Below are 27,990 nucleotides of genomic sequence, written 5' to 3' on the forward strand. Positions count from 1 at the left end.
TGCGCTTCGGGGTCTGTTAGAGCTTTTCAAATATGGGCTGAACTGTGAGCTGTCAAATTAGGAACATGTTTCTGGCTGGCATATATTTAAGAAATTACATATATATGTGCACACACACATATGTGTGTGTATTTATATATGTATGTTTACCTTTGTTGAACTCTATTCAGTAAGCTCTTAATTCTCTCTCTTCCCTGTGGTCTTTTGAAAGGTAAAACAAATTGGCAAAAAGGAGATACTTGCTTCTCCTGTAGTGCTTTAGAGCCCTAATGATGTGCCTTGGATAAAGGAAGAATAGTTGTTTAGGGAGTAGGATGTCCTAAACATGCAAGAGTGATTGAATTCTGTGGTTCACAGGAAAAAAAAACAAACCCAAGAAGTTCAAAGAAATGGCTTTCACATAACTGCAGTTTCTGATGTTATCTAGGAAATTGTGTTATTCATTAAATATTGTTATGCAAACTAGAAATAAAGCTCCCGGTTCATTTTTCTTTTTAGTCAGTTAAAGGAACAGGATTGCCTTTAAATATTGTGTAATTTTGTTTGTTGCACACATGTGCTCTGCACATTTAATAAATATATGCAACACTGTCGTGGTGCGGTGAGGGCCCTCAAACCTTCGTAGGGATGCCCAATTCTTAATAGCTTTCTGATGTTCCTTCTGTCTTCTAGCCATGTCCCTTCTGTTTTTTCTCATTTTGCCATTCTAGACCATCTCTGAAAAGGACCACAGTTGCTTATGAGAAGATTTGTAGTCGAACATCAGTATTTATAACTGTCATATAGTTTAGCAGTTACACACTGGCTGAGGAGCACTTTTTGGCAAGTGTTTATTTTGGACAGTATTAGGACAGATTGGGATCTCTTCTGCGGAGTGTACCCCTGGTGTGTTTTCACAAAAGTATCTTTTAAGTGCTTTTCTAAGCTTCTGATGGATTCTTGGTTTAGTCATATTAATAAATATTTAGCAAAAGGGATACATTTGTTTTAGAAGACAAAAAAATGTTAATGATATGAAGATGCGGTTGTGGATCTTGTGAGGACAAAGAAGGATTAGAAAACCATTTGTGGCTATTTTAATTGCAATATTATGTTTTTAGGGAGCTAGAAATGTGAAGTTGTAAAGGTTTTTTATCTTCCTCTTACAATTTCAGCTCTGGTATCAAAGGCCTTTAATACTTGGGGGTTGGGGGGGAAGGAAGGTGTGCCATTCTGACTCAAAAATGCCTTTGAATTTTTATGTTGGGATCTAGTACATCTTTTGACTGCTGAGTGTTTGTAAACTTGTTAAAGCTCTATCCTTTTTAATCCATAAAAGGAACCCATGTTTTTCAGGGAAAACATATTAGTTTCAGTGGTGTTATATTTTTTTGTGACAAAGAACAACAATGTATATTGAAAAATTGGCGGTGAGGCTGCAAAACCTTGCACTTAAAACCTGATGATCTTGTGTGTAAGACATTGAAACTAGGACTGCAAACCTGTATCATGATACAGATTCTTAAGACTGCTTTTACCTTGTATCCTAGTAAGATGCCCATCTTACCACCCCTTTTTGTGTCAGTCTAAGATAGATTTGAGGGACTTAATAGCACACACTTTAGCACCAAAATAAAATAATAATAAAAAAATGTGTGCCAATTTCCAAGAAGGGATTGCAGGTGATTAAATGTAGTAGAATTATCCCAAGTTACTAGCATCTTCCAGTTACCCTGAGGGGCAAAACCCATGAAGCTATAGGCATGCGTATGTGCCCTGGGTGGGTGAGATGCACAGGTTCTGACTGCTGGGCAAAAATACTTGTGCGCTCCTGGGGCAGAAAACTCGCTTGAAATTTGAGGAGTCTGGTCAGTTATGGTCGAGATGACCATAAAGTCATTTAATTCTGCGCAAATCCTCACTGCTTGCAGTCACTATCATTCAAAGGCTTGCCTGGGAGAGACAGGAGCTCTCCAGCTTTCCTAGAGATGCCTATGTCTCAACAGTTTTTCATGACCATTTTGTCTTTTGATCCCCAGCTGCTCCCAGCACCTGGGGTTGACCTAACTTGCAGCTTGGCTTGTCTTCTTTGATGGTTGCTTTGTCTTGGGGGCTGCCAGACCTTCTAAGCCCATAGCTGAGGGTCAGGGAAAGTTATCATGCTGCCTGCATTGCGTGCCCACGTCCTTGCCATAGAGACAGGGCTGGGTTGGGTTCCTCCTCAGGGTGGGAAGACCTGGAATTGTCCGTATCCTGCCCAACTTTCATTAGTCCTTCTGAAACTGGGCCACAGAGGGGAGGGCGTATGAGGCTGGAGAGAAAGTCTTCCTGAGGGAGGCAGGCTCTGTAACCTAGTTGGTTATGGTGCTTGCTGGTGAAGAAGACCTTGGCAGCCTCTCTCTGTGAGTTTTCTGGATCGTCCTTTAGAAGAGTCCCTCTGCATTAATTTCCTAATGAGCCCTGGTGTGTAATCGGGATGTTTTTAATTACCCTGCTGGGTAACCTCACCCCATTAATGATTTTAAAGCGGGCAGTCTGGATTTCGCTAGTGTCTGTCTGCTGTGGTCTTGAACAGCAAGCTTTACAGATGTCTTGTTCTTTTTTTAGTAAATTTTAGTTTTAGGTAAAACACAGATTATGGTCTATTTGCACCTAAAAATTAAAAAAAATGTTCATTCTGATCCAGGTCTGAAAGAAGTCTGCGTAACTGATTTTAATTGTTAACTTCTAATTAGCTCAAATTTTGAAAGTGGCTTCCAGTTATTGTTTATTGTGCTTATGTGTGAGTTATGTGAATATTTTCTGACATGCGGGTTTTTTTATTTCTTTTAGCCTTTCTTCCAACTTGTGAAGTTACGGAAACTTGGACTTAGTGATAACGAAATCCAGCGGCTCCCTCCAGAAATAGCGAATTTCATGCAGCTGGTGGAACTTGATTTGTCTCGAAATGGTAAGCTCCAATGTTAATTTGTTTGATTCTATACTGTCCTATGACATCATCTATAAAACTTTGTCTCTGATGTTGCTATCTATGTCCTGCAGATGATTTTCCACATAATTCATGGATTTGTCTGTAGTTCTGGATGGGGAGGAGGGAAAGAGCAGAGGAGAGCCGATGGTGGAAATGCAGTAATAAAATAACGCTTGACTGCAGTTCTGCATTTGTGAGACCATTTTATCTTCCAATTTAAAGAATGCTTTACATCTCATTTTTATGTGTATCTGTCACAATGTTGATTGCTTTCCCTGAGCTCTCTGAAATGCTTAGCATTTAAGAAGGAGAAAAAAACCAAAAGAGGTTGAAAGAAAAAAGCTCCTTTCTGTCCAAAAAAGTCTGTCTGTGGGTTAGAAGTACAGTTCTTTCTATGCTCTCCTTTTTACCTGTGATTAACAAGAGACAGAGTGCTGGTATTTCTAGTTGTACTTCTGGGAAAAGAATGAGGCTGTTTGTCACCTGCAGAGATAAATTCAGAAAAGGATGCTGGGATAAACTGTTGTCAAATGTGTTGTCGGAAACCACATGGGTTTATTGTTTGGTTGTACTGTTTGCTGCTTATATTGTCCTGAGCTGTGATGGAGTGAAAGCTTTTTTTATTTTTTTGGGGTGTGTGTGTGAGTGTGGCCTGGTGAACTTCTCAGTTCTGCAAGATGTTCAGGGGCTGGTGGGTCACCTTTAAGCAGCCTGAAATTGACCCAGTGATCTAGAAACAGTGAATCTGTGTTACCAAATTAGAGCAACTGTCAGTTATTTTTGCTTGTTTATATGCAGTGGATATGCACAAAATGCTCTCTGAGGTGTGGTGGATGGGGTGGGAGAGAGCAAGATTGCATAAGCTTGTAAATAAGTGAGGGATGTAACTGAATATTCAAGAGAAGAAATCGTTTAATGGGGAGCCTTGTTTTCTGTACAGTTTAACTTTTCATTGACCCTTTGCCACTGAAGAATATTCAGTGACCACTCAACCTTACTGTAACTATCTGAGATTTGCATCTTTCCTTTGTTTGGTGCTTTTAATGCCATCTTTATCTGATAATATAATTGATGAGGTGTAATGAGTCTCCAGGCAGTTGCTGAGAAATTTTTGTGAACCTTATAATTTTATGCACATTTGCAAAATCTTGTAAGAGAAGAAAACTGAAAATAACCCACCATCTGAGAGACAGAGGCAACACATTAGTTAAAACATTTTAGAAATACATGAGTATTAATTGACATAGTATTTTGGCTACTGAGTTTGGCTGAGTTGGATGCTGTCTGTGACAGACCTTATACAAAAGGAAACACTCTGTTGTCTTAGTAATTCTCTTTGCAAATGAATAACTAGCTGCAAAAGAGCTGGTGGATCAGAGCCATGTGAACTCTCAGCAGCCTGACTTGAGTTGGCTTGAGAGCTTAACTGTAACAAGAACAGATGGTGTGAACATTTATGGTTGGGTAGATGCATGTGTGTCATTAGAAGTTACTGCACAGGGAAGTATTTTCTCAAGTGAGGGGTTGGACTAATGCAGGTGGCAGGGAGCAGTTGCTTTCCTATATCCAAGGTTCAGTGTTAATTGCCCATTTTATTGCATTACTTTATCTTCTCTGGGGTTCATTGCAGAAGGTGGCTGATCCTGCTTCCCTCTGCTTAATCACATCACAGTTATTGCACGACTTGACTATTCAAATGAAAAATGCACCGTGTGAGGTGATGGAGGGGAGCCGCGTGGCAGAAGATGACTGATGTTACTTTCTGTTGTTTGGTCATGTTATGATTGTCTCACAGCTCTTCAAATTAAAAGGCAAAACACACACCATCTGGGATGCTGCAGGGGAAATTCTCACATAAAGATTTTGGAGATTTACAGTATTTTCATTTCTTAGCTTTGTGTTTTGACCTCATCTTCCAATACATCAGAATCTCAACGTGCTAAAGGTTTCTCCTGTTTGGTGGTTTGCACTCCATCAGATTTTATTTTTCTAACTACTCAAAGTACTTAGGAAAAAAAAAAAAAAGGAACTCTTTGTATTCCTTTCAGGCAGAGAAAAACAGCTCAGCTTTTCAAAACGCAGTATGCTGCATGAATAGGAAAGTGTGATGGTGACATCTGAACTTGGGAAATAAGAGATCATTGTTCTGTGTTTTTTGTTGTTTTAGCTGTCTGGTCCGGTGCGCTAATTGCTTTCAGTTCTGGCCATTCTGTTTCCTCAAGAGCTTAAAAACAAATACAAATTCATTTAAAGTTTTACATACAGGAGTAGCCCTTTATATTTTAACCTCTAATCACAGGAGGAGGAAAGGGTTTTCAAGGAACAAAGTACTTCCATTTCCCTCATAATAAAATGATAACAGGTCTTCATTTCTCATACTGTCTAATCGTTTGGTCAGCATATGATCTTTGAAGCTCTGTGACATGGTGGGTATATCATATGGCTGAACTTGGGTGAGCTTCCAGGCCGCAGTGGTCAGCTGCGTTTTGTGCAGCGGTGAGATGTTGCATCTAGAGGTGGGATTGATCCCCCTAGGCAGGATCCCTCCCAGCTCTTTGGAGTTAGCTCTGGATGCCTGTGCAATGCGGTCTTAGCACTGCGTAAGTAGCCCTAGTTCATAGGCGCTTGGGAAAAGTGAACAGGAAAACTTTAAGTGTGGCTTTCCCAAGTGTTCTAAAATGCCCAAGACATGCTAGTATGTGTTAAAAATGTGCTACGTAATTAATCCGTTAAACAGGATTTGGTTAATAAGTGAATCTAGAGCTACAAAAATCCTTCTAAGTAAAACTGCAAGATCTAGCGGATGTAAACTTGATGGTCCTGTGGTCTTGGGTGTACGTGAGGGAAGTCTGGGGAGGGTAAGGCGAGAGCCTTAGTGGTCCAGAAGGAGAAGGATTTGGGGAAGGCTAGGAGCCATATAATCTTAAACTTTTCCTGGATTATTTGCATGTTGGTGCTATTTTTTATTCCTTTGTGAGGCCATGTGTTCATGCAGATTTCCTAGGAAGCATCCCCACTGTGCTTTTCTAGTCTGGCTGAGGTTGTTAGGGTTGAATGGATGAATCAAAGATGGGAATACGAGAGGCCAGGGAAGCTGTGCTAAGAAAACAGCATAGTGATGGTCAGCACTTTGAAGGTTATTTGGCAATGCAGTTTATCTTTGCCCCTTGGTCTTACGTTGTTCAGAAAGCTGATGTACTAGTTCTGAGGCTAAAGAAAACAGACTTGTGGGATTTCAGCAGTGGGTTCCTGAGCTTTTGAGTTGCTAGCAAAGCGCGTCTGAGACTCAGAGTATTCCCTCTAGCGTCTTCTGAGATAGGATGCTCAGCTGCTGTGTGTCTGAAACTACTACTGGTTCTCTCGGGCTCCCCAAGCTTGGGTAAATCTTTTCCTGGATTGTCACATCACTGGTGAATTCTGCAAGGAAACTGGGTCGCTGAAGGAAGCGTCCTTGCTTGCTGTCCTTGAAGTTTGGGTAGGGCTCCTGTGCTTTGCATTGGGTTTGAGCACAAGTCGTTGCTCTGCGTGGTAGAAGAAGGATTCTGCTCTAGGCACGATCAGAAGTGCTGTTTGTTTTCCCGCAGCACTGCAGTACTCTCTGGCACAAGTCTTGAATGATCCTGTGATTCAGAAAGGAAGTGCAGTCTCCAAAGGAAGAAAGGTGTGCTCAGATTTCTGCAGTTTTTTCTTTGCACCTGGGCTGGCACTTCATTAAGCTTCCCTCTCTCCCAACGTCTGCGTGGCTTGGTTGAGAACCCTGGGAATTGTAGCAGGCCACTACCCGTGCTGCTCATCCTGCAGAGGTTTCCTCCATGGACTCCCTCCTCCCTTTTCCTCTGCACAACCCCTGGAGGCTGAATTCTTAGAGCTTAGGGCCCTGCCATCCCAGATTCATTAAAATGTTAATGGCTTTTCTTGTTCTGTAGCTTCTCCCAGACAGGAGGAGTAATGCATGAAGTTTCTGTAGTTAATATAATGCTTGCTGATATTTGGGATTATGTATGTTACGTTACAGATGCTTGTGTTCTTGCGGAGGTGGTACATTCCTTTTTAGTATCCTTCTTCTCTAAGAAGAGTTCTTTTTGTTTGTCTTTGATTCGTATTAAATCCCTCAGATCCCACTGATAGGTTTTTGTCAGCATGGTGCATGCTTCTTAAAATGCCCTGAAGGTGTTAATTTAATTGTAGTATTTCTGTTTGAAAGAAATTGCTACCCCACACATACTTTCTCTTAATAGGTGTGGAGTGGAAGTCTGGATTTCTATTTTTTCTATTTTTTAATGTCCAGTACCTTTTCAAGCCTTTGACAGATTGTCAGCAGCTTGTTTCATTCAGCTCTTTTAGGATAAGAAGAAAATCGCTGTGACTTTTCACACTGGACAGTGGCTGCTGGGTACTGGGCGCTGGGGTGGCTTTCCTGCCCTTCCCAGCTGCAGCAGTGCTGTTTGAACTGTCTCGCTGTCCACTCCCTTGGGTGAAGGCTAGCCCCCTTGCTTATGTGGGAGATGAGCCTCTTGCACTTCTGTGTCTGTGGGCATGTTGTTATCTCTCTCTGACAGAAGCCTGGCAGGCTTGTCTGCTGCTACTCTGCTTGCTTTCACTGAACATGCCTGCCAAGGACTTGGTCACACAAGCCCATGGCATCAGTGTAGTTGCTGTGTCCTGGCAGGTTTGCACTAACTGGCTGCAGTGGCCCTAGCTGGCAGCGGGTGGGGGGTTCAGGTTAGCTGTTCTTCCGTGGAGGTGCTCTGTAGCCTTGCCGTTTGGCCTTGTGTCCAAGCCCTGAGTCTCAAAACAGAGGAAACGATGCAAGTGTGCACGCAATGGAAATATTAAATGGATTTTGATAATCTTTGTAGGTGGATTATGCTGGTTCTCTTGCGGACTGCTCTCAGCAGAGCTGAGATCTGTTACTTTGTGAGTCGAGGAGCAATGGGTTTGCTGTGGCATCTACTGAGGAGATCTGTGTGTGGGCAGAACTTGTTAGGCCGTATTTGACTCTGCATGATGCTTGATACCAAAATCTCAACATGGTTCTTTACTTTGTTATCCAATAAGAATGATACTTCTTAATGTGTACAGTTTCATACCTACTGTAGAGATGGATTCTGAGCGCGTAATACACTAGCTCCTACCCATTTCTGTAGTTTCTTGTCATACTGAGCTTATGACTGTATTGGTAGCGAGGCTGTTGTGGACACAAGTCTTGTAACATCAGGATATTCTCATTCCAAAATCCTCTCTCAACACAGTTGCCATGTTATGGCACATATGCTGTCATTTATGTGAAGATTCACAAAAGATAAATATCCTACTTCAGCATTACCCTAACAGTAGAGATCGTCCCTCAGAAGCATCTCAATAGTCACCATGCTGTAGTGTAAGGAGAGAGATGCTGCTGTGCAAGGTGGATGGTCTGAGCAGTGTCCAAGATTTTGGAGATCAATCTTTGGCAGCTGTAGGCCAGTGTCCCAAATGCTCAGTGAGCCTTATTTTTACCTCTTTCTTGCTTCCAAAGTGGACTATAGTTGCAGATTTAAAACTTTTGGGTTTTTTTGTCTTCAGTTATCAGGGTACTTTCAGAAATCAACAGCAACGGTATTTAACTGTTCTACTTACAGTTGCAGGTGGTTTGACATTACTGCTTTTTATTTGAAGTGTTTCTTCTTTCTAGCAGCTTTACAACTTAATTAAAAGTCTCTTTAGAGATCTTAGTCATCCTCAGAACACCACATTCATGGTGTATTGTGTGATGGGTACATTTTATTCAACAAGTCATTTAAAGCTTCCTCAGAATGCTGGGTGAGCACGCAGCAGGTGACCTGCAGAGCATCAGTCCATGCCCCTGAAGAGCAGTGTGTAGTCTTTGCTTTGCTCTCTGGGGCTTCAGCTCACTTGTGTGTATCAGTGCATGCACACCAGTGCTTTACCTTTTTTATTCAGCTACCTGCTCTCAAATCCGTACTGTAGGATTACTGCCCTTCTGCCTGCAAAGTGGGTAAGTGTTCTCCTTTTCCTCTCCCCCACTGAAAGCAGGATAACCAGTGTTTTCTGACTAGAAATACTGACAGAGGAAAGGCTTGAACACTTGTTTCAGTTCAGCCTGGGCTGGTGACCCAGCTATTTTACAGTGAGGACATAAGCTCATTAGGTAGAGACATTCTTTACGTCTTCTGATCCTGTCCTGCAGCCCCACATGGGCTCTGCTGTCTCATCTAACAGCTGCTGCCTTTTGCCCTGTGCTCTCACCTTGGTTGTCCACATCTGCTGCACTTCATAGCATCCGAGCAGAGACCTCCATGAAATCCTTTTCTCTGCTTGCCACCAGCTGCCCTGACACAAATGTGCTGGTACAAGTCTCATGGTACATGGCACAACCCAGAATGCTGAGAAATAAATGTGAATTGACACTCTCTTGCTCAGTGGACAAGAAAAAGAAGCCAGCAATCTGTGCTGTGAGGCAGTATAGTTGGCAAATGTATTTTTTTTTGTTAACATATGCAACTGCTGGATGTTGCTTGTTTGCCTTCTCAACTGATTTATGTCCAGGTGAGCACTTACAGACAAACAAGAATTGCTCTTCTGCTCCTGCGTGGACATGTCTTCCTGGTACAAGAAACGTCCTGTGAGTGCACTCACTGCCACCCTGACTGTGAACACCTGAAAGCCATGGGACATCCCACCAGAGACTATTGTGGTTTGTGTGGTGGTAGAGCACTACCGCAGATGATCTTAAGCTAAGCTTTAGCCTGGGTCTGGACAGTGACTGTTTTTTGGTTGGCTTATTTTATATATATATATCTATAGGTGCTAATGAAAGCAAAGCTCCCTTGTTGCAGACTTGGAGAGAACGGCGTTTTTACTCTGTTAGATGGTTGCTTGCCAGCAGCTGTGTTGGGTTGCAGGTTTTTTTTTTTTTTGGTTGTTTTTTGACACATCTAGTTTCTAGTGACATGTAGTTTCTTTGTATTCTCTCCCATCCCTCCCTTGAGGTTAGTTTAAAACCTGTGCTTAAAAAACTTTATCTTCCTCATGTCTTAACACATGAGGTTTAGGGATTGATGTACAAAGCAGAGTACTGGGGAAAAAGAAACATGTACTTGCAAACTGCTTTTAGATTCTGGAGCATTGCGAAATCCTACAGATGTGTAGAAAATCTTGCCGACTTCGAAGAAATTATGTAAAAGTTGGAATTCTTGAGTCTGTGTCACTAAAGTGAATTGGATGTTGGTAAGTTGGAAGAGGAGGTGAGCTTTATGTACAGCAGGAGAAGTAAGGGGAGGAAGAAAAGTCAACCTGGTCACTGAGCAAGGCTCATCAGGGAGAGGAAGGAGCGAGCAGCAAGTGTCAACTGTGACTGAGAAAGAAAAGTGAAGTCTCATGATGGAATAATCAAATAAGTTTAGAAGGTGCTATTTTTAAATGGATTACAGAAAAGCGGATTTTTCCATCATGGTATATTTGCCAGATTTAACTTTTTCCTAAGGAAATTTTGCTACAACAGTGTCTGGCTTCATTCAAATTCCAGAGAAGGCTATGGATTTTGAAGGGGTTTTTTGTTTGGGTTTTTTTGGGGGTGATTTTGTTCGGTTTTTGGTTGGTTGTGAGTTTTTTTTGAAAGCAGCAGGACAAATTGAAGACAGAAACCTTTGGCCTGCTGAAGTATCAGCTAATGTGTTAAGTATCAGACAGTGCATATGGGCATGACATAAATACTTCATTTTCCAGGTAACCTAGATTAGAGATCATAAAATGGCGATCTGCAAACAGGTGTTGTTAGTTCTTATATCCACAGAGGTCTGTGGGTTTTGGTTTCTTTTTTGTTGAGGAGTTTAGATGCCAGGACTATAGAGTTACTGAAGAATTAATCCAGTAATTCTGTAACTTTGCCGCTAAAACACGAATATGCTTTCCGTCATCCATTGCTTCATAGGTAGAATACTAATTTTTACTTTTTTTCCTTCTTGCTTCTCAGATTAAGAGTATTTAATTCCTGCTAGCCTTGAGGTCCAAAAGATGGAATCCTTATAAAAATGCCTCCTAGCCTCATTTAACTCTTCAGTGTTAAAAAGTGTCAGTAAAAAGGTAGAAGACCTAAATTCCTTGCTGAACTTGGGCACTTCCACTTAATTCACCTGGAACTATTGCTTCCCTGTGATTTGATCTTTGAGCACACCACCACCTCCCTGCCCTCCCTTCTTTTACCTCCTGTTTAAAATTTGCAGCTCCTGGTCCTCTGCTACTACTTCTTCCTGCAGCTGAGAAAGATAATCTGTTGATATACTGCATGCTGTTTAAAAACCAGCTTGTTTTTATGACCCCACACAGTTTTCTTTCAAGTAATGTGTGTAATATCTGTGTATCCAGCAAATGCAGTTTTGTGAGGTTTTTTTTTCCCTGGCTGCTCTCCTTGCTTGGAAAAAGGATCTATCCAGAAGCGGTGAGGAGGAGGAATGAGATGCTTACCTCGCTTCAGTTTCTTGTTAATTATACAGTAAGGGATTTAGTTGAGAAAACCCAACCTGAATCTGTGTGCGAATTTTCCTTAGAGCCATAAAGACAGGACTTAAGAGCCCTATCTCTTGTATTTTGTCTATCAGCCTCAGAGTGTGAGGAGGAAAGTGTTACAACCTGTGCAAGAGCCACTTAATCTCAATAGACTTTGCAGGAACCACATGACTCCTGTCACACTGTGCCCCAGAAACTGTAGCATTTCACCTAAAGACATTGATTACTTCAGCCTTCAGGGCTAGTAGCAAAACCTTCTGTTTTTTTAAGAAAAAAGAAGCCTGCCAGATCATTGTGAATGTCATGTGGAACGTGGAAATGAAGAGAGAGAAGTAACCTTCCTCCATCCTTTCCCTCTGCAGACAGAAGCTCTGGGAGCCGCGCTTGGCTGCTTTGGGGAGGTTACGGAGATGTGGTGGTGGCATCTGTGAGGCAGGAGCCTACTCAGCTGGGCTTTCCAGCTGAAGAGCCCTTTGCAAAGACAAATATTTGCAGCACAAATTCCTTCGTGCAAGGTATTTGACCAAGTGGGCAGTTTCCTTCCTCCCATGTTTGGAAGGTGGAGGAGGTGGAGAGCAGGACTGGAGAGCTTTTCCAAGGGCACGCTTCTCAGAGATCCCTCTGAGGTGGGTGGCACAGAGGAACCTCTGTGGAAGTGAGAAGAGAACCTTTAAGCTCCTGTCCTGGTTTCAGCTGGCATGGAGTTAATTTTTCTTCTCAGTAGCTGGTGCAGTGCTGTGGTTTGGATTTGGTGTGAGAACAGTGTTGATAGCACACAGATGGTTTTGGTTGTTGCTTGGGAATGTTTATTCTGATTCAAGGGCTTTTCAGTTTCTCAGGCCCTGCCAGCGAGAGGGCTGGAGGGGCACGGGGAATGGGAATGGGACACAGCCAGGACAGCTGATCCAAACTAGCCCAAGGGATATTCCATATCATGGGATGTCATGCTTAGTATATAAGCTGGGGAAAGAAGAAGCAGTGGGGGGGGACATTTGGTGTTATGGTGGTTGTCTTCCTGAGTAACCGCTATGCATGTGGAGCCCTGCTTTCCTGGGGATGGCCGAACACCTGCCTGCCCATGGGAAGCGGTGAGTGAATTCCTTGTTTTGCTTTGCTTGCGTGTGTGGCTTTTGCTTTTCCAATTAAACTGTCTTAATCTTAACCCACGAGTTCTCTCAGTTTCACTCTTTGATCTTCTCCCCTATCCCACTGAGGGGGGAGTGAGCCAGTGGCTGCATGGGGCTTAGTCACTGACCGGGGTTAAACTGTGACAGCTCCTAAATCACTTGAGCACTGCAGTATTTAATGCTTCAGTGGACCTTTTGTGTGTGTATGTGTGATGTACTGTAGATCCTGTATGTCATATATGTGAGAAGAGGCAGGGGGAGAGATCTTCTGCGTATTGAAGTGGGTGGACGAGACCTGGTTTGCTGCTGGTTAACTCTCCCCTGAGGGGTAATGCTGCGCTTTGTGAGGGGTTTCAGTCTCAGAGTCTGGAATGGGCTGCCGGGTATACATTTGGTGTAAGCTAATCAACTGCTTAATAAATTTCTAATCACCAAGCAGTGAAGGTGTTTTGCCTGGGTTGTATTTACCTGGTGATGGGCCTTCCAGTATCACCACCTAGATTAGGACTGTTCAGCTGGCTTTTGCTGGGGTGTGTGCAGTGCGCCAGCTCCAGTTCTTCTAAAGCACAGTGTTCTGTGTTGCCTTCATACCTGGAGAACGTAGCACCACCCAGTAGTTGCTCCCTGAAAGACCCTTGAACACTGTAAACTCTCTCTCTCAGGAATGTAGTGCATCTCTGATGTCTTAAGACTTCAGCAGAGTTCTAAAAATACTTTTTACTCTAAGCTGGAGTCCACTGTTTGAGTAGCCCTGGTCCGGTAGCCCTGTTGCAGATTAGGACCTTCCTGGCCATTGCTGTCTTGATATTGATTAGGTATTGAAAATCATACTCCCTGTCGCAGAATGCATAAAGGATGCTGGCTGCGTAGCCTTTGGGTAGACAAAAAAAATATGTTATCAGTTCTTGAAACTTCATGCAAAATGGGGGAAAAATATGCCATACAAAAGGTTTTATCTGTTTAAAAATAATATTGTCTTCTTCCCTCTCCCTCTTAGCCATCAGAAGAAGGAATGGGGTATTAAAAGGTGTAGCTGTTGTAAAAATCTTAGAAAAAAATTTAAAAATTGGCACCAAACAACAGAATTTTTAAAAGTAATTTTCTCATTCACAGTACAGAATCCCCTAGTGTCAAACTTACCTCTTAAGTCACCTCTACAAGGCTTGCTAGATGGTTAGCAAATTCTTGTGTGAATTAGTATAAATATCTGAAGAGGTATTTTGAAAGGGGGTGAGGAAGAAATATGTCCTCTTAGATACATGACTGCTAAGCTTGATTTTGATCCACTTCTGCTGGCATGACTTCTTTTTGCTGCCAGTATTTGTATTGTCATACGTCACAGGGCTTATGCTTGGTTTATGGTTTTATTATTAGCAGTGCTGCACAATCTCTATTACAGAACATCTGGGGCATCGTGTAAATGTAGAGCATTCGTCAGTGTGTAGCATTAGAAGAATCCTAGATATTTAAGTAGGATTTGAGCTGGTTAACCAGCAGTGGCAAGAAAAGCATTCAGACTTACTGCTGCTGATACTGGCAGAGGTGTATGTGTTAATGTCTGTAACGAAATCAAGCAGTCAGCAGTAGTGATGAAAGCTGCTTAATCCATCAAGAGACAGAAGGATTTCTTTATATATTTTAATATCCTCTGCTGCATTTCAGTTGATTTATGTCAATGCTTCTATTATGGACCATCATCTTCTCTGCTATAATTATCCCTCCAGGCTTTTTGTCATATACTAAAATGCTCCTTGCTTTTTCTCTTCTCAGTTTGTTTATTCAACAACGTTACAGTGATCTTCACATGTAATGATAAAGCATCTGCTCATAATTTGGTTGTTTTTTGCCTGAGAAATCTTTTTAAAATGCCTTGCAGTTAAGACAAAGTTATATTTCAACCTTGTGGCATGTACTAAATGTATAATGATCCTCAGTTCAAAGAGTTGCATTGAATTTTTGTCTTTGTCCAGTTAGGTGGAGGACAAAAACAAACAGTGAAAGTTTCAGTGGGGAGAGGGAATGCACTTTACATGCAAAAACCCCATAGAAATGGAATTTCCTTTCTTTTCCTTGTGTCTGTTACCATCTCTTAGTGAAGATTTTTGCTCAGGTAGTGACTTCCTAGCCTGGAATATCTAGGCTGGGAAAGCACATTTCATTTTCAAAGCAGTGATTTGTAAATGCACCCAAACTATAAGCAGTGCCTATACTGTCTTATTTCAAGTAGTATCTTATATTGGAGTAGTTTTTACTTAGCTTAAATACTTGTTGGGTTTTACAGATAATACCCAAGATTTGTAACAGAAAAAGCTTATCAAAATAGTTTTGCTGAGAAGGCATTTCTGATTCTCATAGTCCATCATACCGAAGTAAAGAGAAATTATTTGCAGTATGGCAACGAAACTACATGTTGGTGGAGAAAATCAGTAGCCTCATTAGTTTCAGAAATGTTGCCACTGAGGATTTATGTTTAACTTGTGCTTTAGCTGTTGCATTTTTATGTGTGTGCACGTGTATATACATATATATAGAATTATTTTTCCCCCCAAACAAATTAGGATAGTTACTTCTACTTGAGCTTTGATTTTGTGTGTGTGTGTGGTTTGGTTTGGTTTGTTGTTTTTTTTATTTGGGAGAACGATTCACATAGAAAAGTGTGTATCTGTATATGAAAAGGTTGTGTATGTACATATATGCATGTATAAAAGCTGTGGATGCTGCCTTGGTTGCAAAGAAATGAGCTATTTTGAGTACTCAGAAGCTTTGAAATAGCAATGTCCCTTTTCCAGCTACTTATCCAGGAAAGGGTGGTATGAAGATTAAATGGTGGATGACACATTCTTTACTTGCTGCTGTTAGCTGAGCTCAGTATCAGTGTTTGTTGCTGCAACGTAGAAGTAACAATGTCTGTTTGAGTGCGTGTAGGACCTCTGTTGTCAATAATTCGGTAGTACAAATTCAGTCTTATGCAGTGGCACTCAATCACAGAATGGGGAAAACCATCAGCTTTGCTGTCTGTAAATGCAATTTTGATATTGTTTTGATTTTATGTGCATAGCTTTGTAGAGAAAGGGAAGGTTTACATTTCTGTGTACTGTATGCATTTCTTAGAACACCCTTTCAAAAGTGAATGCATTTACATGAATGTTAAACTAACACTACTTGTTTCTTTTTGTTAATTTGCTATCTATCTGTTTGCAAGAGAGCAATGTCCCTGCAGTGGCATCAGTGCTTTTACTTTCTGGAGTGTTAGTGACAGGCAGATGCTTTTAAGTGCTTTGAGCATTACAAGAATTTATCACTTTAAGGTCATCATTTAATCAGGCAATCATAATGAAACTTGTGGGGCTTTTTCATTTTAATTACTTAAATGTGCTGTTCAGACCTGTTTGTACCTACCATGTGAAAGGAATAAAGTGTGAAGTCTTGGCTCCTGAAGTGAGGTCGGCAGAGACTCGTGTGAACGTGGCACTTCGAAATAGGCTGGTTGTTCAAGTGTCTCCCATTTAAATTTGGGAGCCCTGTGGCTCCTGTGGTAGTTGTGTGGCTACTTTGAGATTCTTTGTGGAGGATCTATTGGCGTGTGTTGTGCTGGACCCAGACTTGAGACTGAACCTGTGAAGAGGTTTGAAGAGCCTGACCATGAGGCTTGGTTGCCCTCCTGCCTGGTGTCCCCAGCGCGGGGTTCCCAGCCGCAGCCCAGCACCTCGCTGCAGTCCTGCCCGCTGCTCCACTCCTTCCCTGCGGCTGGCGGCTTCGCCCTCACCTGGGGACTCAGTGTTACCTGTCCCTTCTAACTTCAAAGGTCTCACCTAACACTTCACTCTGAATTTGTCTCATTGCTGTTGGATTTCTGGGAGAAGTCCAGTGTTTCCCCGCAAATACCAAAGCTGCTATGAGGGAGTGGGGGTGTGAGAACGTATCTCTGATAGGACGTAGTCTCTGAAGTCACCTGTTTCATTCTGTGGAACAGCTATGCTGTTGATGGGTCCTGGGGTTTGTGTAGATTTAAAAGCAGTTTATTCTCCTTCACCAAGTGTACCGAAGGAACTATTTGTGCTGCATGCACAGCTTCGTGCAAACCTCACCCTAGGTGGCTTTGCTTGACATTGTGGAAGCACAGCTTGTGTTGATATGTCGCACTGTGGGTATTCGCCTCTCTTAATAATTTTTTTAATATTTTTGGTATTTGATATTTTATCAGTCATTATTTTGATATTTTTATATTTGATGCTTGATACAGTGAATATACTTTCTGAATATGCAGTGTATTTCTGGGGTTAGTGGTTAGACTACTCCAGAGCTACTCATAATGATTAGGAACCGTTTCTCTGCCTGCCCCAGCTGTTTTCAAAGCTGTGCCTGGAGAGTGTACTGGGTGTACTGGGGTTCATGAGGCAAGAGTGATTTCCTTCCATTCCAAGAGGAAGCACCACTTGGGATGGAGTGAAAGCCATTTGGGGGTGTCTGTATCCCTCCTTCCCTCCAGCCCTTCCTGTTCACATGGGAAAAAGAAGAAGGTTCCCAGGAGGTGCTCCTCTACCACCATTTTGCTGATTGTTCGTTTGCAACTGGTGACCTGTGGATTTGGAAAATGTTCTTCCAGGCTCTGCATTCTGAGCTAGGAGTCATTCAAAATAGATGCATTTGCTCAAATTACCTCGAAAGACATGAACCTGATGAGCAGGTACTCTCTTCTCCCCTCCTCTCTCCATCACGTGCTTTTGGGTAGAAGAGCTGAAGGAAATACATAGGTAGTCAATTCTGAGTTACTCAGCTAGGTAGGAAGGGACCCAATTTCCAAATATTTTCAGTGTATTTAGATCACTTGTGGCAGCTGAGGTCAGTGGTGCCACTTGCATGAGGAAACTATGAAAACGTTTCCCAAAGTATTCTTTGTGAAGAGAGCAGCAGGAAGAGGGGATGGAGTTAGATGTAATGCCCTGGAGAAAAACATGGAAATAAGAAAAAAAACTTGGAAACAGAATTCTGATTTTTACTTAAAGATTTGCGCTTTTTGTCTGTTTGAATTCTTTTCAAAATGAATCATAAAAATCTTAAGTTGTTAAACGGGGAAACCAAACATGTTTGTTTCGTTTTTGCTGGAGCTCGATGACAGTAGCGAAGGACTTACACAGAGGACCCACAGCTTATTTGTGGAAATACAGCTGGATGTAGGAGGGCCGGAAGACTATTTTATTTTTAAATGTAACATGCCGAACTTCAGTAGGTAGTGTTTTATGTTGAAGTACTAAAGAAAAATAAATCTGCTTTTACATACAAATATCTCTGATTACTTTCTGGCAATCTGAAGTAGCGTACTAGCACTTATTTGGGACCCGTTAATTTGGATAGTATTTCAAATTACCTGGCTTTAGTGTGAGGGAGGCTTGTTCTGCTCCCATGAGTGTACATGACGGGTGGATACACTTGCACGTTCACTTCCTCCTTCCCTTGCTTGCCCTCCCCGTGTACTTTCTGCCATCCCAGATTGTGGGCATGTATTGATCAGGTTACAGGAGGTTCAGATTTTGGTTGGTTTTTAGGACGGTTCTTGCACGTAGAGAGTCTATTTTTTGATGGGCAGAGGCTGATAAAGATCAGTCCAAGGACAGTTGAGTAGTCTAGGATCAGGAAGACAAGCATGCAGCAGGAGGGGGAAATGGGGGGTGAAAAAGCACAAACTGGCTCTGCCGTGATAGCCGTTTACGTGGATGTGAAGCAGTCTTGCATGTTGAAATGTCTTGAAAGATACTAAGGTAACTCCTTGCAATAGCAAGTTGCTGAATGTAATGAGGCAGTGATTTCAGTGTAGATGCAGTACAGTTGTTGACAATTTTGTTCCTTTTTTTTTTCTTCTGCAGATATTCCTGAAATACCAGAAAGCATCTCATTCTGCAGAGCACTACAGGTAGCAGATTTCAGTGGGAATCCACTGACTAGGTAACTTCCACCTTCTTCTTAGTACCTGCTGTACCAGAATTATAATCTTGCTGTAACAATTACAATTTTAAATAAGTCCTTAAAAATTGTGATCTAGGATTTCTATGAAATCTTGCCAACAGTGTCTGTCTCTGTCAGGGACCGCAGCAAAAGTTCAGATCTGTTTCATCCCCTGGGAGGGGATGAAATTTGTTAGCTAACCAGGAAAAATGTAAATCTGATTGTCTCTCAAGTAATTTTCATTTCTCTTCTTAAATGCATAGGAAAAGCATGCTCATACTTGGGAGAGATAAGGCAGTGGGTAGCACGAATGCATTGGCACAAACCCAGGTGCCTGATGATTTGGAACAGACTTTACATCAGCCGCTGCAGATAATGGCTTTTACTAATGATTAAAGCTTGGACTAGTGTTTCATCACCCTCTCATCAATTGGGACACAGTGACATGCAGTAACATGTGGCAAAAATGCATTGCATATGTTGGTGGCTGCTACAGCTGCTGCCAGTCCATGTTCTGATGAGGGGATTGGGGATTACACACACTTTCAGTATAGAGGAGGAGTTTTGTTCACATTTCTCTGTTCCATTTGCTGAAGGACTTGGAATTTATCTAGCAAAATGAGGCTGGAGATAGCAAGGAAGAAGTGATCTGCTAGTTAAAGGCCTTTGAATAATGTTTGGAGAACTCTTTCCTAAACCAGCCGGTGCCACAGAGCTCCTTTGTGATGCTCTGCAATTTACATAAGCCAGAGTATTCACAGTGGGTGCTTGCTGACCTGCTTTGCTTTGCGCTGAGATGGTCTAGCAATACTTGCACAATTAGCCGGCTGGCTAGGATGCTGTACTGCTTACAAGCAAGAGAGTGTCTGTAATATCTCGAGCCGCTCCAGTGGTTTTGCAGGATGGCTTCTCCATGTGTACAGCTGAGATTCTTTAGAAGTGCACTTTGAATATTGCCCATAGTGCATCCTAAGTTCTGTGGAAAGGCACATCTCTAAGCATTAAAGGGATGCTTGTGATCTTAATCCCTGTGCCTCTGTAACCCATTTATATAGTGAGGACAATAATACCACAAAAATCCAGTAAAGCAAACTGAGGCTGAACTGATGTTTAGATATGCAAGTGGTGAGGGTCACCAAACAGCTTTTTCCCAGGCATCAGTGTGCACTACATAAAGCTCGGAAAAGCTCAGAGCTGCATCTCGTGGTACTGAAATCAAAATTGTTTGTAGTAGTGTGCTAGTTATCCTTCTCCATTTTCTGTGCTGAATAAGGCCTGGGGCCCAAGTAATGTGTTTGCTTAAGCAGTAAGTGTAATGCACAGCTACAGCTGAGTGGAATTAACAAAAGGGTGGAAAGGCTTTTTGATGGGATGAAATAGATCCGTAACTCTTTGTTGGCAGTTCAAGGGAATTTTAAAAATTTTTGATAAAGTGGCTCCAAAGTGTATGTGTGTCCTGGAAAAGCCAAGCAGCTTACTAAGTTAGAAAACACAGATACCAAAAGCTGTTGAGACACAGTTGCCAGGTATTTTCTGTGATGAGATCCAGAATTTCAGTCTTACCAGCATGTAGCTTTTGGTGTTAATTTGCCCAGGCAGAGTGGGAAAGTCTAGTAGTGATTTCCTTTTTTGTGTGATATCCTGGAACTTTTTTTAGCCATTAATTCTTGTCCTTTCTTCCTCTAAGCTTAAAAGCCAGTTGGAGATCTTCCCAGTCAATGTCCTACCACTAATACAGTATGCTGCCTCATTGTTGAACTTAATGACTGATGAACCTGCAGCATTGAAAGTAGCTGACAGACCATTTTTCCAGGTGTTTTCAGCTGATTTCAGGTTTATATTAATTAAAAGCAGCCACATTTCTTGTAGATTAGACTGGGAATCCACTATATGCTGCAGATAGAATAGTTCTAGTGGGAAGGGACCTACCAATGATCATCTAGTCCAGCTATCTGTCCACTTCAGGGGTGACCAAAAGATAATCAGACCATTTAACTGCAGCCTGAAACCTGTTAGTGCCTAAACAGTAATGAATAGTTACAGTAGAGCTCACGTTTTGGAGATATCGAGCATGTTCTGTTAAAAAGGTCCAGAAAATGACAAACAGTGCAGTATGGAGTTGAGCACACGAAAAGTCCCCCTTACCCCCCATTGTAATTTGCCTTTTCCTCATCATGCGCAGTTGTCTTTACCTGTAGGTACACATCTCCTTTTGGCTAGCTGCCTGCAGGTTGTGCCATGTGCCCTGAGCTGGGTGATGAGGAGAGCAGGAACCAAACCAAATGCTATAGCTTGAGCTTAGGTTGCATTTTCTGGGGGTCAAGCAGAAGTTGGATGGATGGGCCAGGGGCTTCTCCTCCTCTTGTCTCGTCACCTGTTTTGCCCCACCTTGTCTTCTGTGCAACTGCAAACTTTAGCTGCTTGGTGCAACCCAGCTGCCAGTGAGCAGTGAGTGGTACAGGAATCGGTCTGTGTGAGGGGAGGGGGGCGCTGAGCCTTGCAGAAGACTGGTTGGGTGATGGACCAAAAAGCTTTGGGAGCTTTGAGAGCGTTTTGCATATGTCTGCATTTTATAGCATAAGATGGGAGGTATTACATACTGTTGTGTTGTGAACCAGTAAATGTGAAATGCTGTAACAGGGGAACATCGTCTTCTTAGTGAACAGACTGTTTCTTCAAAAAGCAGAAATTGAAGAGCAGTGTAGTAGCTAATGTGAAATGGCCATGCTCTCAGCATGTATGTAACTGAAGCCTGAATAAAAATAATTCAATTATTGTACCATTTAGGTGTAAATGAAATATTACAGGATATTAGTACAGGAAAATAGTAGTAAAAAAATTTTTTTTTATTATGTTTGTTATTTTAAAATTTGTTAAAATGCTTAAAAATGTTCTCAAGCCCTATACCTTTTTAAAGTTGCAAACTAGGGGCAGGGAACGGTGGCAGGGGTGTTAGGAGACAGGGGTATTACCTGTTCTTTGACACAGAAGAAACTGTAAAGTCTCTAAGCCATGGGTGGTTGGTTTTTTTTTTCTTACTATGATCCTTAGAATTTTCTGAGAGTCATGCTGAAGTCTGGGCATGCCTCCCTCTGTGTGTATTTGCTAAATAGACTTTTTTTTTTTTTTTTTCCCCACTGCATGTTCTCTTTTCCAGTATGTATTACATGAATGTGAATATTTCTGCTCTAAGTCCTTGATTTGAATTAATATCCCCATAGGTTGCCTGAAAGCTTTCCTGAATTACAGAATCTAACGTGTCTTTCAGTAAACGACATCTCTCTGCAAGCACTACCTGAAAACATTGGGAAGTAAGTTCTTCATGCTTTATTACTATCTTAATTTATTTTCTGTTTATTATTATGCCTATTGTATAAATGACTTACATCATTGTATGTAATATATCTGTGAAGTTATTTACAGATCTGCATTTATTTTTATGTTCTTTCCATTCTGAGGGATCTGTTAAGAAAAATAACTTTGCATTTTCACTTGAAATTAGCAGAAGCATGTGTGTGTTTCAACTCTGTTCTCTGTGATTTGGAGTAACTTGGAATTTTAGGTACAAAATTAACTAGGTGTTTTGTGATGCAAATCTGACCTTTTGCTTTCCTTCATTGTAGTAGCCCATTGATCCGTTATTGTGAACTTGTCAGATGGCTTGCAGCTTAGCTCAACACCGGGCGGTTGTTGGCAGAAGAACAGATGGGTAAAAGCTGGCTGTGATCAGGATAGAAATTAGAAGGTTCCAAACTACAGGAGCAGTCTGATCCTGAAAAAAACTCCAGTGGGAGCTGTGGAGATGAAAACTCAAAGGCATAGATCTTAAGATGAAATTTGATAAGCTTTTAATATGTGTTTAACTCTAGAAGGTAGTACAGGGTTGCAAGTACAGACTTCCGAAGTAGACACATGTGGAAAGTCAAGTGAACGTTGTTTATCTGTCTCATTTGTACTGAAATAAAACATCCACACTTGCAGAAGGGAGATCTCTCTCCTCTTAGTAGACAGCAGGGTACCTCTTCCAGTTTGAAGGAGAAGAGGTAATTACATGTATCCTCACTTGAATATGTGAGAATGGCTGTGCTGGTTCAGATCAAAGGCTCATCTAGCCCAGCTTCCTTCTACAGTTGCCGTAAGTAGATGCCTAGTGAAGAATAAGAAGAAAAGTATGTTTGCTTATGCTTTCCATCCCCTGACTATTCCTGGTTCACAGGATTTCCAGAGCTTTGGATGTTGGTTTGTCTGATTGGTAACCCATAATTAATTTCTCTTCCAGGTATTTGTACAGGTTCTCCTTGAGATTGTGTAGACATCTTTAGCATTTTCCCCTGGCAAATAGCGGCACAGGTCTATTACCCGTTGCATTCATTGATTTCTTGCTGTTTTTTTTGGTTTGTTTTTTTTTTTTTTGAGACTGGCTCTACCTACCTTGCCTGTGATCCCTAGTATTGGAAGAGGCAGTGAGCAGCTGATCCCTATGTACTTGATCAGCTGTCAGTGCCTTTGTAGTTTTCTCCTGTATCCCCATATCCCCAGCTGCTTTTTTGGAGGCTGAAGAATCTAACTTGCTATTCCAGCTTTAACTCTGGAGAAGTTATAGTTTGTTACTTTTCCTGGGAAACATACCATTTTAGAAATTTCTTGCAGCACCTGATTGTTCTCTTTTCTTTTTTTCATGCCCCCCCCCCTTTTTTTTTTTCCTTTTAAACCTGCACCTACCTTTATGATTACCTTGCCCATATTGTTGTTCTAAGTTGCCATGTACTGAACCACTTCCATCTTACTTCAGAAAGCTGTGGTAACTCGGAAGTTGAGTCACGAGTATTGGTAGAGACCTATTAATCTTGGACATCCATTCATAAAGTGAAATATTTCTAACACACATTCTTTAGGGAGTCAGTATAGTCCCTAACAGTAAAACCCAACTATTTCTAAACAGAGGAGTCCTCCAGAAAGGATCTTAATAGTAAGAGCTCCTGCAATGTAGTCAAGTTCAGACCAGCATTGCTTTAGCCATTTCCCATGGGTATGAAAGCTGTCAGCTGGCACCACTCCAGCAGCAACAGAAGTGGAGGATGTCTTTTGAAACGATCCACAAGCACTAACAGGTACAGCTAACATGTGCCCAGTGACTGTGGCAAAGTCTTACCTAAAAATTCCATGGGCTGGGACTTTTGTGACATTCTTCCTTTTCTTTAAAAGTTAACAAAACTTTTCATGCAGCTTTTTTGTAGCGCTAGCAGTAAGAACAGGCTTGTTCAGGCTTTGCAGTTACTGAAAACCAAGGCCAAAAATCTGGGATCTTGCCTGATTCTGAAAATGAATACAAGAAATGTGACAAGCTGAAGTGATTCTCAAAGCATGAGGTGGACTGCAGCTTTGCAGACAGTAGCTAGAAGAAGGTTGCTGGCTACCCTGAGAGGTCACTTCGTAGTGTGGGTGGTGATAGCCTCTGTTTTGGAGCAAATGACTGGGAACAACTGCAGCTAAAATGAAGATACCAGACATTTGTGGAGATGTCAGTATGTGAGGCTGTGCAAGAATAAGGGTAAAAATTTACCTATTGTTGATCCTAAGGTCCTAAGATTATTGGTCCAGAGATATGCTATGAGGGTATTTCATCCCTGCGTGAGCTGTTGTAACCTGGCCTCCCTCAAGGTCTGTATGCAATTCCCAATATTGAAGCTAAAATGCAGAGGTCCTCACTTACTTTGAGAAGAGCCAAGTGCTTGTTCTGGTGCTCTTGGTGAGTTCTGCTGCGTGGCTAGACTTCTGTTCAAGTCTGACCAGTCTGCTTTGATTTGGAAAGGGCTTCCAGGTTACCTGTCTAGGATATGAATACTGTATTTTTATAAACACACTTAAATCTCATTAGTAGAAATTTCTGCTGTCAGATTTATGCGGAAAGAGGCAGAGACAAATGTGTGGGGCTCTTGTCTTTGGCTCAGCAGGTATTCATGGTATGGCATGGGAATATGGCAATTGGGAAGTCGACGGTAAGCTTGGACTAAAGATGTATGCTTTCCAACTCAGAAGAATATTAATGTAGCATGAGTGTATTCCATCGAAAATGCAAGTTATCCTGAAGTCTGTTGGGGAGTGTCTTGGTGACAGAAAGGTATCCTGACTTGTTCCCCTTGGAAATTACTGGGAGGTCTTGTTTGTGCCTAGTTAGAACTGTAATCTGAAGTCCTTATGGCTTACTTGCCTGTGAGAGTGATTTCTATCAAATTTTTAGCATTAGATCTGTAAGTAATAGACTTATTTTTTTTCAGTCTGGCTAACAAGTGCGGCTTTCCTTTTCTAGTTCACAAAATTGTCATCATTTATTGCATGTGAATTTGGCGGTGCGTCTGACCACCTTGTGTTTGATAAAAGCAGTGAAATGCTCTGTGGCTTCTCCAAAGGTTGCTTACTTGTGCTCTTCATTCCCTTCTCTGTTTTTTTTCACCTCTGCACTTGCTGGACTCAAAAAATGCTAGGAGTTAGAAAGTAATGCTAATTTTGTCTTTCTGGCTGAACAGACCAAGTAAGGCTCTCAAAGGTGTTTGGATATGTTTGCAAATGCCTTACTGGAGTTTCTCTGTGCTTTGGATAATAATCCATGGTGGTGTTTGATGGAATAGTCTGGACCTGTGTGCTCTATATGAGATCTGTCAAGTAGTGAGCAACAAAATACATACTGGTGGTTTGTTCTACCATAGTTGTGCTTGTTTTGGCAAAACCTCGAAGTCCCTGTGCTTGCTGCCAGTCTTCTGGCCACTGGAATATGTGGAAACTTGGAGAAATGCATCCTAAATTCTTAGGGTCTTACGCTCTTGTCTGGGAAACTGTCTAATAAAGGCAGTGAAATCTCTAATTCATCTTCATGTAGTACAGGGATCAGTATGCACTTAGTGTCTCTTTCTTGTTTTTGTTTTTATTAAGCTACCTACTTAAAATGTTGTGGCACTGCAGATTTGCCCTACTGTTTTAAATGGGGAAAGCAACAAAAGTAATGGCAATATTTTTGAAGCAGCAGTACTTTGAAAGTTAGTTAGGAAGTTCTTCCTAATGGCAGATAGTAGACTTTAATTGCTTTGCAGTGAACCATTAGTAGAAGCACATCTTCCTCGTGAATTCAGCTATCCAGTCCATTTTTCACATCGTTTGATGTATAAGATGAATGCCAGTGTCCAGCTTCACTGTCCCAGGCCAACGTCTGAACCATCTTCAGGCCACTGATGCGTAGAGTTGCTTTTAATATTTTTACTGTGCTGTTAAGTGTTCTTTTGCATAAACCTTTTATATTTTTCTTGTCCTTTTTGTTGTCAAAAGGGTCCCAACTGGATGTTTGAAGAACATAGGCAAGGCCTCCCTTGAATCTTTTGTCTTACTTCTTTCTTGCTCAGTGTATGTCAACTTATCTTTTGTGTGACCGCTTCAATCTGCTTATCCAATGCTGGTGTATGTGCTGGAAGTTTTCGCTTATTAGGTGAAGGTTTCCTCTTTTTTTAAGTTCAGGTATTTTTTAAAGCGTACTAGAAAGATGTGTGACATGCTGCTTTAGGACTCGATAACAGACTAGTTGTCTTAAATATTACCATTGCTACTTTTCATGTTTCTCTGATTTGTGTTCTGTTAACTCATGGTGTGGTTGCTATCTGGAGTAAAACAGTGAATGCTAATGCATGTGAGATATTTTAATTAATAATTAGGTGGGTGCATGAAGCAGGAGTTGTCCCACTGGCTAGTTGAACGATTTGGAGAAACAAGTTACACCATTTAAACTGTGAGTGGGAGTGTCTTTTACAGCATTTTTCAGTCTGATGAGAGCAAGTTCTAATTTCCCTGCCTATTCTGCAGGACCATGTGTGCCTGTAGAGCTGCCCAACAAGCAAGCATAACCAGTTCCTCCCAGTGTGGGTAGCATCTGGGAATTTCCACGTGCTTTCAGGATTTTTCTTCAATACTTCCTTATTCATGTAACACGCAAAACACAGGGCATAACTTTTTCCTGAAATTAAAAAATCAGTGTATTTGTATGTAAGGGTATTTGGGTAAATCAGGGTGTTTGTCTGTAAGGCTTCCTAGGGCATACCTTACAGTAGTATGAATAACCTAATGTATGTCTGTGCATATGCATTCATTCTGTAACTTTGGCTTCAGGGTTAGTTCACCACCACCACCAACCCACTGTGATGTTGGCTTTTTACCAGCAAAGATTTCGGAACTTAGAGATCCATGCAGTGCTTTCACGGCCTAAACTCTAGAAAGAGAAGAGACATAGTGTCAGCTTTGTGTGTTTATTTATTTATTTGTGGTTCTTAGGCTTGAACGAAATCCAGGTACCTTCTTTGGGAGGCCTTTTATGTGCGTCTCCAATGTTTAATCTAGCATCAGACTCTCAGATGGGTGCTTCATAAGGAGTCTGCCCTAGCCAACACAACAGTCCTTTCAGCATGAAATGCATATTTGAAAAAGGCGGTTATCCTGTGGGGACAAGAAAATCAACACGTTTCTTTAACAGCTGAAGCAAAGTGCAGAGCTTCACTACTGTGCCTTAAATTACGATTTAAAGCCTGCTGCCTATGAGCACACCAAACATCTAGCTCATACCCGGTTTTTATCTTTCACCATTTTTTCAGCAGTCTTGTCTGTGCCTGAAAAAGATAAGGATTACCTCTTTTTTTGTTGTTTTTTGATGCTAAGGTTTAAAGTAGGAGATCATTACTGACTGGCAGGTAGCGTGTTTTGGAAGTTCCCTGCCTGAGCTCTAGCATGACGAATAATAAAGCTTTCCTGTGCCATACGCAATCTTAATTTCCTGCCCCCCCCCCCCCCCAAAGCGTACAGATGGTCTTCTACTTGGACATGATCTCCAAATCCTAAGGATTCAACAAAAGATTTTTGTAATAACATGATTTGTTATATCCCCATCATTTATGGCCTCTCTCCCCCCACTCCCCCCCCCCCCAGCTTTTTTCAGAGAACTGCACAGTCTGTGATGCAAGAAAGTAGAATAGCGTTATTTTAGCTTTAGAAACTCTTGATATGGGGAGGGGTGAATTTCTTTAGATGGGAAGGCTATTCTTCTGATGCTGATGACTGATGAGTCTGGTTTACCCCCAAGCTGCAAGCAGGCTGAATGGATCTGTGGACCTTACTACTGAAAGGGAATTACCAGGTAAGCAGAGAAATTTTCCTCTTAACGTCTGCAGCTAGCAGGTAGAACGCTGAAATAGGCATTTCATTATGATGCTGAACATAGTGAAAAGAATAGAGCAGATGTTACTGCACTTAAGAGCATGGGTTTGCATAAAGATTTGTTACAGGCATGGTTTTTAAGAGTTGTGGAACCACGAATACACAGTATTTTGTGTTAGAGAAACAAAGTCACAGAGCATGGGTTTTTTTTTTTTTTTGTATACCTGTGTTTAATTCTAGAGATTTTGAAGTTTTCAGCAACTTCTGAACTCA

At 41.6% G+C, this 27,990-nt stretch overlaps 1 protein-coding gene across 2 annotated transcripts in view; it reads left to right on the forward strand.

Annotated features, from left to right (window-relative positions):
- The window catches only part of LRRC1 (leucine rich repeat containing 1), a 106,580-nt gene that overhangs the window by 13,131 nt on the left and 65,459 nt on the right, over nt 1-27,990 (forward strand). For both annotated transcript variants that reach the window (XM_037392321.1, XM_037392322.1), the window contains exons 2-4: nt 2,812-2,929; nt 18,450-18,528; nt 21,750-21,839. In XM_037392321.1, the coding sequence (XP_037248218.1) occupies nt 2,812-2,929; nt 18,450-18,528; nt 21,750-21,839 (287 nt within the window). The remainder of the gene's footprint in view (nt 1-2,811; nt 2,930-18,449; nt 18,529-21,749; nt 21,840-27,990) is intronic.

The sequence above is a fragment of the Falco rusticolus genome, chromosome 6 (assembly GCF_015220075.1).
Source record: "Falco rusticolus isolate bFalRus1 chromosome 6, bFalRus1.pri, whole genome shotgun sequence".
Taxonomy (NCBI): Eukaryota; Metazoa; Chordata; class Aves; order Falconiformes; family Falconidae; genus Falco; species Falco rusticolus.